At 39.5% G+C, this 13,883-nt stretch overlaps 1 protein-coding gene across 1 annotated transcript in view; it reads left to right on the forward strand.

The window, feature by feature from the left end:
• UTRN (utrophin) overlaps positions 1-13,883 on the forward strand; it is a 507,319-nt gene that overhangs the window by 356,122 nt on the left and 137,314 nt on the right. Inside the window, exon 53 of the mRNA XM_029943246.1 lies at positions 8,020-8,192. Coding sequence (XP_029799106.1) covers positions 8,020-8,192 — 173 coding nt within the window. The remainder of the gene's footprint in view (positions 1-8,019; positions 8,193-13,883) is intronic.

A 13,883-nucleotide genomic window follows, 5' to 3' on the forward strand; every position in this document is an offset into this window, starting at 1 on the left:
ACTGAAATTTCCAAATGACTGCAGACCTTCCCTGTAACTTCAAGGCAGCAGTTGGTTTGTGAAATGGAAAGAGGGTGGTCTGGTTGACATCTGAATTTTAGAGAAATTTGGTGGCTTTCTGATTTATATTGTGTATCCGTTCATACGCAAATGTTTGACACATGATTGAGTTCTATAATTTGGTTGTCTAGTCACAAAAAGGGTGGTGCCAGCCTTGGTTTTCTAGCAGAAGCAGGACAGGCAGATTAGACTTGGTGCTCATTCCTCATCTCCTAGAACCAGAGAAGGCAATGCCGAGCATCCCTGGGAATCCAGAAGGCGGGAGGTGTTCTCTGTTGTTCCCTCAAGGTGACAGCTCACCCAGGATTGGGAGATCCCAGCTGACAGAAGCCTCGTGTACTTCATAGTGGTTCTTCAGAGGAGGTTGAGCCTGGAACGTCTTTCCAAAGGAGGATGACCTTGCGGCAGGGTATGCGTGCCAGCCAGCAGGACCTCACCATCTAACCAACTGATGAATGATGAGCACTGTGACCAGGGGCCCAGCGTGACCACTCAGAGAGGTCAGACTCACAGTTGACTTGACACAGGAAGCTGGTCCACCAAGGCATGTCTCTGAAATCCCACCGCTGAGTTCGTTTAGTGCCACCTTGATTTTAGTGAACTAATTTTCCCCTTGGAAGCACTTCATAAAGGAAGTATCTGATGGCTTCAGTGGCTAATATTCTGTCATACTAGATCCATTAGCATTGTGAACTGCCCGTTCTCTTTACTTAGTAGTCACAGAGGGTAGAGTAGTGGACCGTTGTAATTCGGTGACATTTTCAGTGACCTTAGTCTTTTATTAATTTATGCAGTTCTGCCAGATGAATGGTTTTCTGATGGGGTGTGTGCATGTGTGTATGTCTGAGTAGTAAGATTCTCTTGGAGAATCCTTTGGGGAAGGTGGCTTCCTGCAGTGACAGAGGGAAACCATTCAATGAGAAATTTCCTTTATAGCATTTACCTCCTTCAGGATGACTGCTTTTAAAAATTGATTTGAAGCTGTATTTTACTGTTCAATTTAAAATGTTTAATTTTATTTTTTAAAATGTTTATTTTGAGAGAGAGAGAGAGCAAGCAAGCAGGGGAGGGATAGAGAGAGAGGGAGAAGGAATCCCAAGCAGACTCCATCGGCACTGTCAGCACAGAGCCCGGCACGGGGCTTGAACTCATGAACTCTGAGATCATGACCTGAGCTGAAGTCAGCCGCCTACTGAGAAACCCAGGCACCCCAACAATATTTAATTGTAAAACAAATGTGTTCTTAAAGACACAGTAGACTTCCACTTTTAAGATCTATTCATTTGTTCAACAGTTAAGAGAGTTATGAAGTGTATGGTAGGTACCAAGCACTGGGCGGAGTTCAGGGATGGATGAAGTAGAGAATAGGTTAGACATGCTCTCACTGAGCTTACTGCCTGGTAGGAGGATAATTAAACCTTAAACACGGAAAGTTTTCACTACAAGTGTGTGATTCAGCAAATGGAGAGGGATCTATGAGAGTAACAGATAGGCCTCATCTAATCTAGGGGCAGAGAAGTCTTTTCTAGAGAAATTACATTTAAACTGGGACTTAAAGATGGGTTTGGGGGCGCCTGGGTGGCTCAGTCAGTTAAGCGTCTGGCTTCGGCTCAGGTCATGATCTCACGGTTCATGGGTTCAAGCCCCGCATCAGGCTCTGTGCTGACAGCTAGCTCAGAGCCTGGAGCCTGCTTCAGATTCTGTATCTCCCTCTCTCTCTGACCCTCCCTGCTCACGCTGTCTCTCTCGGTCTCTTAAAAATAAAAAAAATAAAAATAAATAAATAAATAAAGATGGGTTTGAAGTTAATGTAGGGAAATGGTGTATTAGGGGAAGAAATTGAGAGGTTTCTGGGCCATAGGACAGATCAGGAGGTGAGGACTTGGATGCTCCAGGATTATAGTTTTAAACATTTAACATGCAATAATCTTTGGGTTTTCCAAAACCCCTTCCATTTTGATTATACCATCTGACTTGGGGAATTAAGGGGGAGCAGTAATTTGGCCACATGAAACATTTCATAACTGTTCCTAAGAACCTCACGTTCATATTGTCGACCAAATCTGCATACTCCAGGAGGGAGGTCACTGTATTTTAATTCACCAGGAAACTTTCATGTTTCAGTAACAACTTGGTATAGATTCGAGGATTTGGAACACCTTTTGGTTATGAAAGGTGTTTTGATTAATAGCAGTGTTTGCTGTGTTTGAGTTTAAAATGTTGATTGTTTATCGATTCATTATCATTGCAAGTGGCTTGTTCAAATTATCTCAGAAGGACAGTGAATTGTGGGCTTGTTCCACTAAGTTATCCAGCTTTTTTCCTACTCTGTTGTCTAACATATTTATAATCATAGGTAATGGGATAAGTACATTACTGGCATTGACTTCTTACTTTATAAATCCTGCTATAGACCAGATAATACTAGTTTCTATTGTCTGTCAAATGTGATTCCATAATTATTAATAAGGTGATTAAAATCTATGAGATTAGCTGTTGAAGGCAAGTATAGTTTATAAATAATTCATTGAATAATTTATTGAAATTAACCATAATAATTAGGTGAATAATTAATCTCAATTACTCACTACCCCAGAAACTTCACAAAAGCCTCAAAGCGTATTTACATATTATATGCTATCTGATGATATTTTTTGGTTGTATTATTTTTCGGTAATATCTTGACTTGTTAAAAAACAGTTATGGTTCCTCATTTTCAAATCCTAAAGCTCTGGCAACAGCAATCCCACTGAGCTCCTGTTAATCAATCCCACACTTTCTCCGAATTCCAGTCTTGTTTTTGGAAGGAACAGTGGATTTCTTTTCCCCTAATGCTTAACTTTGTTGATTTTCCTGAGACTTGGGATGTGGTAGGGAAATCGTTGCTGACCTCACTTCTTCACCTTCAGGAAAGAGGTCAGGACTCCTTTAGAGCAAACATTTCTGTGGCCATGTAGGGTTAGGTAAATATGCCATGCAAAAATAAACCAAGATTATGTCAACAACGCCTGAAGAGGATGAATCTCTTCTAGCACCAATTCGGTAGTTGACGACTTTCTAAGGGCACCATATTCATAATCTCTGCTTCCTATCAGAGGGTTCAAGCAGCTCTGTTTATTAAAATCCAAGGGAACTTTTTTTGCTTCCATGGTTTGTAGCTGCTACTTGATTATAGAAATTATAAAGAAGTAAAATGTATGTGACCTACAGTTATAAGTGTTGGCATATGGTTAGATAATTAGAGAAACATCCAGCTAAGGGAAGAATTGGTATGAAAAAGAATAAGGAAGCCACTAAATAAATATTTCCCTTTATTTAGGAGGTTAAATTTGACGTGGGTAGTGGGTATTGTGTACAAGAGACTAGTTGCTGCATCTCTCTGAGCTTCGTCGTCATCTTCTGGAAGGCGGTGCTGCCGGTGTGCATCTTATGCTTTTGATGATGTTTTCCTATGTTGGCATCTTACTCTAACCCCTGGCTTCCTAACCTTCTACGTTATGCTTACATTCGTAGCAGGTAGGTTTCAAGTGAATCCTTAAAGATCTCTTCTGTCTTATTTTTAAATGAGACTTCAACTGCTTGAATTCTTGGCTTTTGGCGTCTCTGTGCACATGACCAGCTTATGTTACATGCTTGGAAGAGCATCACTTGGTGCTTCTACATGGATTACCTTCCCATAACTAATTATCAATAACTATTTTGTGCTGCTTAATGTTCAGAATGGCTTGTAGGTGACAGAGGTGAGGATGAGTAGGGCAAGTCTCCCAGCTGTGCGGCGAGAGTAAAACCTCCTGCATGGAATTTCAATTTATTTTAGCATTTGGTGCTACATCAGGGTCACAATCTAACAATCCCCCGTGCCGGCATCTTGATTTTAAAACCAGTGCATCATTGCACAATCATCTCTGAAGAAACATGACTCATTAACTGCAGGTAATTCTAAATTTCCAGTAAAAGAATAGGCAGGACTTTGCAGTACAAGCTTCTAAATAATTTTAGTTCCCATGTTAAATGCTTTACATGAAAAGATTAAGCAAAATGATTACTGCCCTCCCTTCCCATTTTTTAATGGTCTGCTTTTCCTTGGCATTATAATGGCTGATATGCCAGCCAATTAAGGTGAACTTAATGCCTTTATTCATGCATTTATACATTTGTCTATCACCAATCTATCTCTGTTTTAAGGTTAGGGTTCTTCTGTATAAAGGACTGTGAAGAATACAGAAGCAATAGGAAGATGATTTTTATGATTTTAGGAGCTTTTAATTATTTGGCCAAATAAATCTGTAAAACAAAATAATGCGTGCTGATTTCCTTTGATTGCTTTCTGGTTGTTGATTTTCTTCTTAACTTTTGTGGAGGCTCAAGTGTGGGAGGGTTTTTCACAGACTGAAAGTTGCATTCCAACATGATGACTTGGGAGTGCTCTTAACCAAAACTTGACAGACATGCCTGCAGTGGTTGGCTGGTGATGGGAATTCGCTTTCCCTCCATTTGTCTTTGTGGCTGGGTTGGAAAAGACTTCCCCTGATTGGATATCAGGAGCCAAAGTTGCTTTGTGTTCTTGGTATCCAGATTTGCTGATATTGTAGAATACTTTGGTGTAACTTTAAAAAAAGCTGTATATGGATCTTAATGCATTTCTGTCTTCCTACTTCTCTTGACTATGAAAGGAAGCAAATCTGTCAGGCTACTTTAGGAAGTTGTGGTTTGAAGTTCCCTTGTGATTTTAGGTGTAGACCCCCGACAGTAGTTGGAACTGATCCAGGAAATTTGAGTCCAGATTCACTTTGCAATAGAGAGCAAAGAGATGCCTTGCTCATTGTGCCATTGGGCTTATTGAGAAAGAAGGTGATCACGCATCCATACGACATGAGCTTTAAACTACTGATCTTTTAATATATCTCTTTACATGTCTTAAAATGTATTACAGGGCGCTGTTGTAACCCGAGCTCAGGGCGTTACTTTACTGAGCCCCGCGTTGAGGCTCCAATTGTCGTAACCCGACGGCAGGGGCGCTCGTCCCTGGGTGGTACCTGTTTCGTCCGCCCCGATCGGCAGGGCGGAGAGGAGAATCGTAGCGGGTCCTTTTCCTGAGGGAGGGAGAGAAAAAGGGGGCAGGAGAGGGAGACGCAGAGAGTAAAGACAGAACTCACGGTTCTCCGATCAGGCGAAAGAGAGCGTTTATTCAAAGAACTGTTCTTTATATAGTCTTCAGGGGGGGAAAACAAGGCAAGCTGACCTAGGCAGGCTACAGAGTCAAATGCATATCAAAGAAGCGCCTCAGCAATCTTGCGGGATGGAGAACTAACACTGAATACGGTTTTGATCTTTTGTGTGCCTTGGCCACTCACGTCTAGCTCAGCAAGACAGTCGCCAAAGTTGTTTTGACCAGGAAATGGCAATCTCCAGCCTCCAGATGCAAATCTTGTTTACTGGCTCACTCAACGGAGTGATAATCCTTGCCTGAGGCAGGCAGAAAACTTGGCGGGCCCCGACAGGACGCAAAAATAAAACAGTTATGTCCTAAAGAATAAGGACTAGGTTCAGAAGTTGACACCAAAGAACCTTTCAACAGAACTTGCCATACCCTCTTTTTTCACTGAAAATTTCTATTTGAAGTATCTCAAACTGAAATTATAATGAAATTGCCATTTTATATGCATGATGTTATCCAACCTGAGCACCTTGAATCCGTATCTGGCTCCGTCCCCTGGTCCCCTGTTGGTGTCTGCTCTGCATGACAGAGATGCTAGTGAAAAGCACAAGAGTCAACAATCTCAGAGGTTTTGTTTGGTGGTGAACACCAATTCTGGGTGTACCCAAGCCACACTTTGCAGGTGGACCTGATTTGGCTTTGTCACTAGGCTAAGATAACCCCAGAGACCAACAGTCTTACAAATTTGGACGAGACATTTTGCAGAAGCTGTCCATCAAACTCTGTGTTCCTCTCTCCTCCTCCTCATTATTTACCCTATTAGTGTCAGGTTAGACATCACAAATCTCAGAAATTCTAATATATCATTTTTGCCCTTTACATAGTGATAACCTCCTACCGTGCTCATTAGAGTAATGAGGTTCAAAAGGCCTTTCCATGTGTCCTTCCCATTAGTCGAGATCTGCAGATGTTTAAAAAACAATCTTTTAGATCCCAATCTCTAAGCATTGGTTTTTGATGGATTTGCTAATTGGGAATGATTCCTAAATTAATGAAAGCATTCTGAATATTCAAAGAATTTGTATTTAATTTTTCATCATACTTCTGGAATTGGAAAACTGAAGAAAAGTGAGGCTTGTAAATGAAAACTGAAGATGAGAAAGGTAGTAAAACTATGGTATTTAAGAATTTATTCTCCTTTTACTAATTCAGATTCATGACCTGAAATCATTTTTTTATTTCTGTAGTAAGTTGCCTTCGTATTCATTACCAGCTAAGGCCCTGGAGACTCACTGCACACCTTCATGGGCCCCTCAGGTGCTTGTTTTTGTTTTTAAGTCCACACTCATTCGTTGAATGGAAGTGGCTCTCACTCTAGGGTTAGCTACAACTAGCTTGCTTTCATTTTATTCAGGGAGAAAAGATGATTGCCAAATTAATACAGATAATTGTGTTGACAGTTTTATAGTGGAGAGTATTTTAAAAATGATAAAGATGTTGTGTATTTATTTTTTTAATGTTTATTGTTTTGAGGTGGAGAGAGTGTGTGCACATGTGAGTGGGGGAAGGGCAGGGAGCGTGGGGGGAGAGAATCCCAAGCAGGCTCTGCATTGTCAGTATAGAGCCTGTTCTGGGGCTCAATCCCACAAACTGTGAGATCATGACCTGTGCTGAAATCAAGAGTTGGACACTTAACTGCGCCACCCAGGTGATCTTACACTATGTATTCTAAATTTTAAATTTATTATCTTTATCTAATACAAAAAGAAACACTGTTTTTGAAAAAAAAAGGAAATTCAGAAAGTGTAAAGAAGAAAATCAAAGTCACATTTAATTTCATTGTACAAAGAAATATACTATTTTGATATTTCTTACAGTTCTGTGATGTATGTGTGTACTGTGATGTACAAAAGCATATGCTGATTTAAACGCCTACTTTTAAAATTAAATTAACATCATAATATGTAGTTTTGTGCCTTCATTTTTAAGCCTAATATTAGATACCATTAATGTGTTATGATGGTTTCCACTGTTTTACTTTAAACACAATTAATGTAATAAATGTGTTTATACATAAATCTTCCTAGGATAGGTAATTTCAACAATTTTAAGGCTTTTGATACAGATTACCAAAATGCTTTTCCAAAGTCTGAACCAGGTTTTATTATTAATTTATAATCATTTTTATTTTACTTTATACTGAAATTTATAAAAAATAATTTTCTGTGACAGGATAAATGTTATTTTGTCATTAGTTTTATTTCTTAATGAGGATAAGTGTTTTTATGAAAATATTCTTTTAAAATTTTAGAAATAAACTATTAAATTGGAGGGACAAACTATTAAGTTTGCCTAAATGTGAGAAAAAAACAGGTAAAATTATGTAATATGTCTGTAAAAGGTCCTATTTTGAGGTCAGTTTTGCCTGTGTGTGTAAAGGGGAGAAAGAATCGGGGCATTAGGCAGAGTTCAACAATCTGGCAATAATAATTACATAAAATTTCAAAATTTCTCATGAATCTAACATCTAAGCAACTGGTAGATGAAGTTTTGATTATAATACATTCTGTTTTTAAGAACTGGGGAGGTCAATATATTGAAGATTTAAAAGCTGTTATTTTCAGTGTAAGAATTGTGGAAACACTTGAATTTGTTATTATCATTTAAGGTAAATTTAACTGTTTTGCTTAAAAAAATTCATCTGTGGAATAAAAAAAAATGAAGTTCTGTATAGCAACCCTAAGGTACTGTTACCACAAATCCTTAACATTTGCATTCTCTCTTTGCTCTTTGCTCTTTAGGACATCCAGGCAGAAATTGATGCACATAATGACATATTTAAAAGCATTGATGGAAACAGGCAGAAGATGGTAAAAGCTTTGGGAAATTCTGAAGAGGCCACTATGCTTCAACATCGACTGGATGATATGAACCAAAGATGGAATGACTTGAAAGCAAAATCTGCCAGCATCAGGTCAGAATAGTCAATATCAAAATAAGAAATGATGGGGGAGGGAGGTTTGTATGGTTTTTGTCTATCAGAAAGTGAATAGGAAGCCTTACCTCCAAGCTACTTTCTCAAAAGTAGTTTAAGATCTAAATGCAGGGGTGCCTGGCTGGTCCAGTCGTAGAACATGAGACGCTTGATCTCAGGTTTGTAAATTCAAGCCCCACGTTAAGTGTAGAGATTACTTAAAAATAAAGTCTTGAAAACAATAGTAAAAAAATGATTTAAATGCAAAAACTTTTTTTTAATGTTACAGTTTTAGCTGCATTTATATCCAGGTCTTTCTGCCAACTGTTCTTAACTATTCACGAATTTGCATATCATATTTTAAATCTAATAATACTAATAATAATGTTATCAGTACCTGCTTGTTATTGATTGTTTACCTTGTCCAGTACTATGTTAGCATCTTTATAACATTATTTAATACTCAAAATATCCCAGTAGGTGAATAGTAAAATTCTTTCTTACATGAAGAAACAGAGGCTTAATGAATATATGAAACTTGACAAGATTTTGAGCTAACAAGTTCCAAGCCAGGATTTGAATCCAGATCTTTATGACTTTTGGCAGTGAATGTTTTGCTTCATTATGCTAGTTTTATGTCCAATCAGAAAATGTATTTATAGAAATTAAATATAGCTCATGAACACTGAAGTGGAAAACTGATGATTCATGTCTGCATTTGGAGAGAGTAAAATAAGGATGAATTTGAAGACCAGGGTGCCGACAAGGAATGGACCCTGAAAAAATATGTAGTGTGGCAATTATTTATGCTATTGGAAGTCTGGAATTACACTTAGTGGATGGTAACAGTACCCATCTGGGTATGGGTTTAGAGAAAACTGTTTGAGAACATGCTACTGAGCAAAGATCCAAAAGGGGAATTTTGGTAGAAAGACCTAGGTTTTGCATTTGGGTCAGTTTCTTTTAAGATTCAGAAATTGTATGATGTATTGAAAAGTGTACATCCTTAAAATGATCTTAAGTTTGACTCTCTGACTTTGCAGTTTACTTACTGATCTTAGACAAATCACTCAGGTTCTCTGAGCTTTAATTTTCTCATTTACAAAATTCTGCATGATTGCTGTGAAGATGGATGTTCTGACAGTTTCTTCACCTAGGCAAGTACATCTAATGTAGCGTCTAGTTGATTTTTCCTTATATGCTTCACCTGGTTTCTAGATTTCATAGAGCGAGTTCATAGAGAGTAGGTATCTTTAGTGATGATTTGTTGTGAATAAGCTTTAAAAAACTTTTTTTTCCCTAAAGAGAAATCCTGAGAGGTTGTTATTCTCGTGGGTCCCATAGAGGGAGATTCACACTTCTTTTTACCCTTAAAGAAGGGGGTAGTTTAGTGTGACCATGTCAGCCTGTGTCTAAAGATCCTCTTGAAGATTATGTTAGCATCGGCCAACTACTTTGGTCAGTAAGAGAGGTAAATTTGGAAATACTGTATAGTGACAGAATATACTTAATGCTTATTTAAGATTGAGTTTTCAACTGGCCAGATCCCACTGAGTTTCAACTTTCTGTTCCCCGTAAATAAAAATTTTAAAAATGATTTAAAATATTAACTCAGTTAAAAAACTTTGACTAAGGTTCTAGCAAAACCAATGTCTAGTCTAACAAGTGAAAAGCCACAGGGCTGGTCCTGGTGAAGATTGTCCATGTGGTGCTGGAATTTTGAGAGTTTGGAGGATGCGTTCCTTAGGAAAGGGCATTTAAGGGGCCCCTGGTAGCTCAGTTAGTTAAGCATCCTATTCTTGGTTTCAGGTCACAGCTCATGGCTCCATGGCTCATGGCTCATTTCTTGGCTCATGTCATGATTTCATGGATCATGAGTTCAAACCCTGTGTCGGGCTCTGTGCTAACAGTACTGAGCCTACTTGCGATTTTTTCTCTCTCCCCCTCTCTTTCTGCCCCTCCTCCTTTGAAAAGAAAGGAAAGAAGGGGGGAATGAAGGAAGGGGGGAGGAAGGAAGGAATGAACAAACGAATGAAAGAATGAATGAACTTAAAAACTATAAAAACAGGAATTTAATGAAGGCCTACATCATAAACAGATCATTCCAAATGGAAAGCTACAGCCAAAAATATTCTTTGGCCTTTCATAGATGCTATTCCTAAGCCTCTCAAGTCACATTGTTTTCTAACCTGAAAAGAAAGAGCTCATAAACTATTGTTGGAATATTAAATACATCTGATAAATAAATTAATGTTATTTTTAGAAATGGCAGTTTCTGCTTTTGCCAGTGGACTTCTGCATCAAAATAGATCATGCATTCCGGTAAAGTGTGTTATTAATATGATAATGAATTAAAAGAATTTTTAACCACATTACTCGCCTCTGGAGCTTCAGGTCTTTTCAAGTATTCAATAAGAACAAACTTCTGTGTTTAAGGCATTGCAAATCATAAATAAGATGAGTCCTGGGGGGCTTCCAGTTCTATCCAGGTTAAGGTGGAGACTTAGACTTCGCCTTAGACTAAGGCTAAGACTAGCATTTGCTGTTGGTGTGGAGGGAAGGATTGTGGCAAGAAAAAAAAGATGGAGAGAGGTGAGACACACTCATGAAACCGCTGTGTGCACCATGCTCATTCCTCTGGTCGGGGAATTTGAAAACCTTTAGGTGACATGATTAGATACGAGCTTTGGAAAGATCCCTCCCACGTGCCTGTGGAGGATCCCTTGTTAGATTTGTGCAGTTCTGCAGACAAGGAGAGCCGCTGACAGACCTCTTCCGTGTCCGGGATAGTGCAGGGAGACTGAATAGGTGCTCGGTTCATGTTGAGGCACCAGTGAGACATCCAGAAACAAATTACCATCGGATGGCCATCTCTTCAGCTATAGGCCAGATAAAGAAATGGTGAGGGGGAGGATCCAGATAGAGGAGGCAGGTAAGCATTGTGAGTAGACAAGAGGGTGAAAAATTAGGAGACTTCAAAGAATCCCAGGAAACCCTTAAATATAAGGGATAAGTGAAGAAAAGGAAAGCAAACAAAGGCACCTGAGAAGTGGGTGGCCTTGAGAAGGGGAGAATCAGGAATGTTGTCAAGAGCTGGGGGAGGCGTGGTTTTGGAGAGATGGCGTGGTCAGTGGTGCTGACAGCTGAGGGAGATCAGGGCTGCAAAGGCAGGCACGATCAGAAGAGCGTTGGTGACTCCTTGCTGGAATAGAGTTTTAGTTGAGGTGAAAATTCGATTTCAAGAGGACAAGAGTCAGAATGGGAAGTGGAGAAGTGGAAACAGAACTGGTCTGCACAGTGTCGTTTTCTCAAGTAAGTCTGCTGTGAAGGGAAGGGGGAGAGGGACCACACTGCTGTAACTTTGTTATTACACATAACAGCATTATAAATATATAGTAACTGGAGGACTGTATCTACACCTATAATCACTAGCCTGTGCTTCCATATAGAACATACATGCTTCACTAAAGAAGGAAATGATGCAGTCTTCATTTTTAACTTTGAAAAATGGGCAAAAGAAATTATATTCACATTCATTATTACTTGGATATTTACAAAAGGATGTATATTTCTTTATAGAAAATATATGAATTTGCAACTATATATGGCGATAAATGTCAACTAGACATACTGTGGTAATCATTTGGTGATATATGCCTTTATTGAATCATTGTTGTATACCTGAAAGGAATATAGTGCTATATGTTAATTATATCTTAATTAAAAGAAAGATACAACAGTTTCTTAAAATATATAAAGGTTTATTATCCTGGGTAATAGGCCCCCATATAGGAAGCCTACCTCGGACAGAAATGGCACAGGATAGCTGAGTAATGTTAGATGGTAGAACTGCACCGCCTCCGTTCAAACACTGGGTTTGCCACTTAGCAGCTGTGCCACTGTGGGCAGCTTACCTAGCCAATATGTGTCTCCTCATATATCAGAGAGAGATACTCTTATTAGAGTAGTTTCCTTGTAGGGTCATCATGAATGTTCCATTTAATTAGCCTAGGTAAAGTGCCTAAAACAGTGGCACACAGTAAGCACTCAATAATTGTTAACTATTATTATATTTTTTATGGATTACCATTCCATGTGGCACCAATTAGTGCAAAAGACATAGAAATTCTCCCTACTTTATTATTTTTTTTCTTAGTCATTCATATTGGGAATTTCTGAGAGGGTCCCTAATAAATGGTGTCCATCTGTCCTGGCTGGCTTCTGAACAAATAGGAAACAAAAGTATGTCCGAGAGAGAACAATAGTGTCGTACTCACTGCCGATACAGAGGGCAGGTTGGAGGGGGGGGCTTAGATTGAGGGCTCAGTGGATGTAGTCTGTTAGCTGAACCCCAGAATGAGAATGAGACTGCATCACCAGCGGTCACTGGACAAGATGGCTGACCCAGTGAGACCCCCCACGTAGAAGAGGGGAGAGGAGCTCAGTCTGCAGGCCTGTTCCCAAGGGAACTTGGGCTGAGCTCAGCATCCACTTGTTCCTCAGGCTGATAAATCAGGTTCCTCACTGCACCTCGACAGGGTTGAGAGAGTCAAGATTCAGAGAAGGTCACGAGTGTGCTCAATGAGAAAGCGCCTCCCCTTGGGGCAGGCTGGGAAAGTGTTCTCATTAACAAATATGAAGAAGCAACCTGTGTCCAGCCACCTGCCCCTTTCAGTCTTTATTGAAGGTGGTGCCTCTGAATCATGCTGAATTTCTGCTCCTTTATTCTTTCCTCCCGTTTTTTTAAGTACAGCCTACCCTTACACTGGCTTCTCTTGTGAACAAATTCTGTTGTGTTTTTAATATTTCTGTAAACTCTTCTAACACTTTCCCGTGTACCTGAAGGTCGGCTTTCCCCTTCTTGTCCACTTTTTCTTAAAACTCTCTTCAATAGAGTGTAATTTTCCCATTTTTGCCTAGAAGCTGGTGGGGATATTCTGAATATTTAATAATTGATGCAGACAACAAACAACCAGAATGCCAGCCATAAACCTCGAGTATGGCTGGTACAGACCCACTGGCTGAACAGGAGCCCTGCCACCCGGATAAGGAAGAAGTTGAGAGCCTCCTTGTTCTCTTTGAGGCATTGCTGCTCTATCTCAACAGCTTCTTCTTAGAAGTGAATACAGCCATTATTTTACCCTCTACCCTTCCTGCTCCCTCCTGAACTATAAGACACTTCCTTCACCTTCCTCATTGACTTGAGCATCTGGCTTGACTTCCCTTTTATTCTTCATCTTTTTCTCAGCTATCATCCTGGGTGTCAATATCCATATTGATGATATTTTCTATTGTGACATCTAAGTTTCTTTTTACTTTGTCTATAAAAGCCTTTGCCCCTATTCTAAGTCCCACAGACCTGGCCATACGTGGGACTCAGCTGACATCCTGTGTTACCTTGGCATCCCTGAGATGATTAATCTGCAGGAGACCAAGGGCAGACCGTTCTTCAAAGCACACATTTTATTTTGCTCTATTCTACTTGGCCATGTGCACCTGAATGCCACTGCTCTTGCCATGTTAATTAGAGAAGAGCCCTCTGTTGTATCAAATTGGAAACATTTGCAACATCATTGGTAAATCAGTTTCTCCTTCAAATTAAAGTTACAGCCCTAAGTGAACAGGGTACCTTTCATTAGTTTGTTATATACCAGGACCATCTATAGACTTTTACCTAACTTTGTATTTTTA

This window comes from Suricata suricatta, chromosome 7 (assembly GCF_006229205.1).
Source record: "Suricata suricatta isolate VVHF042 chromosome 7, meerkat_22Aug2017_6uvM2_HiC, whole genome shotgun sequence".
NCBI lineage: Eukaryota > Metazoa > Chordata > Mammalia > Carnivora > Herpestidae > Suricata > Suricata suricatta.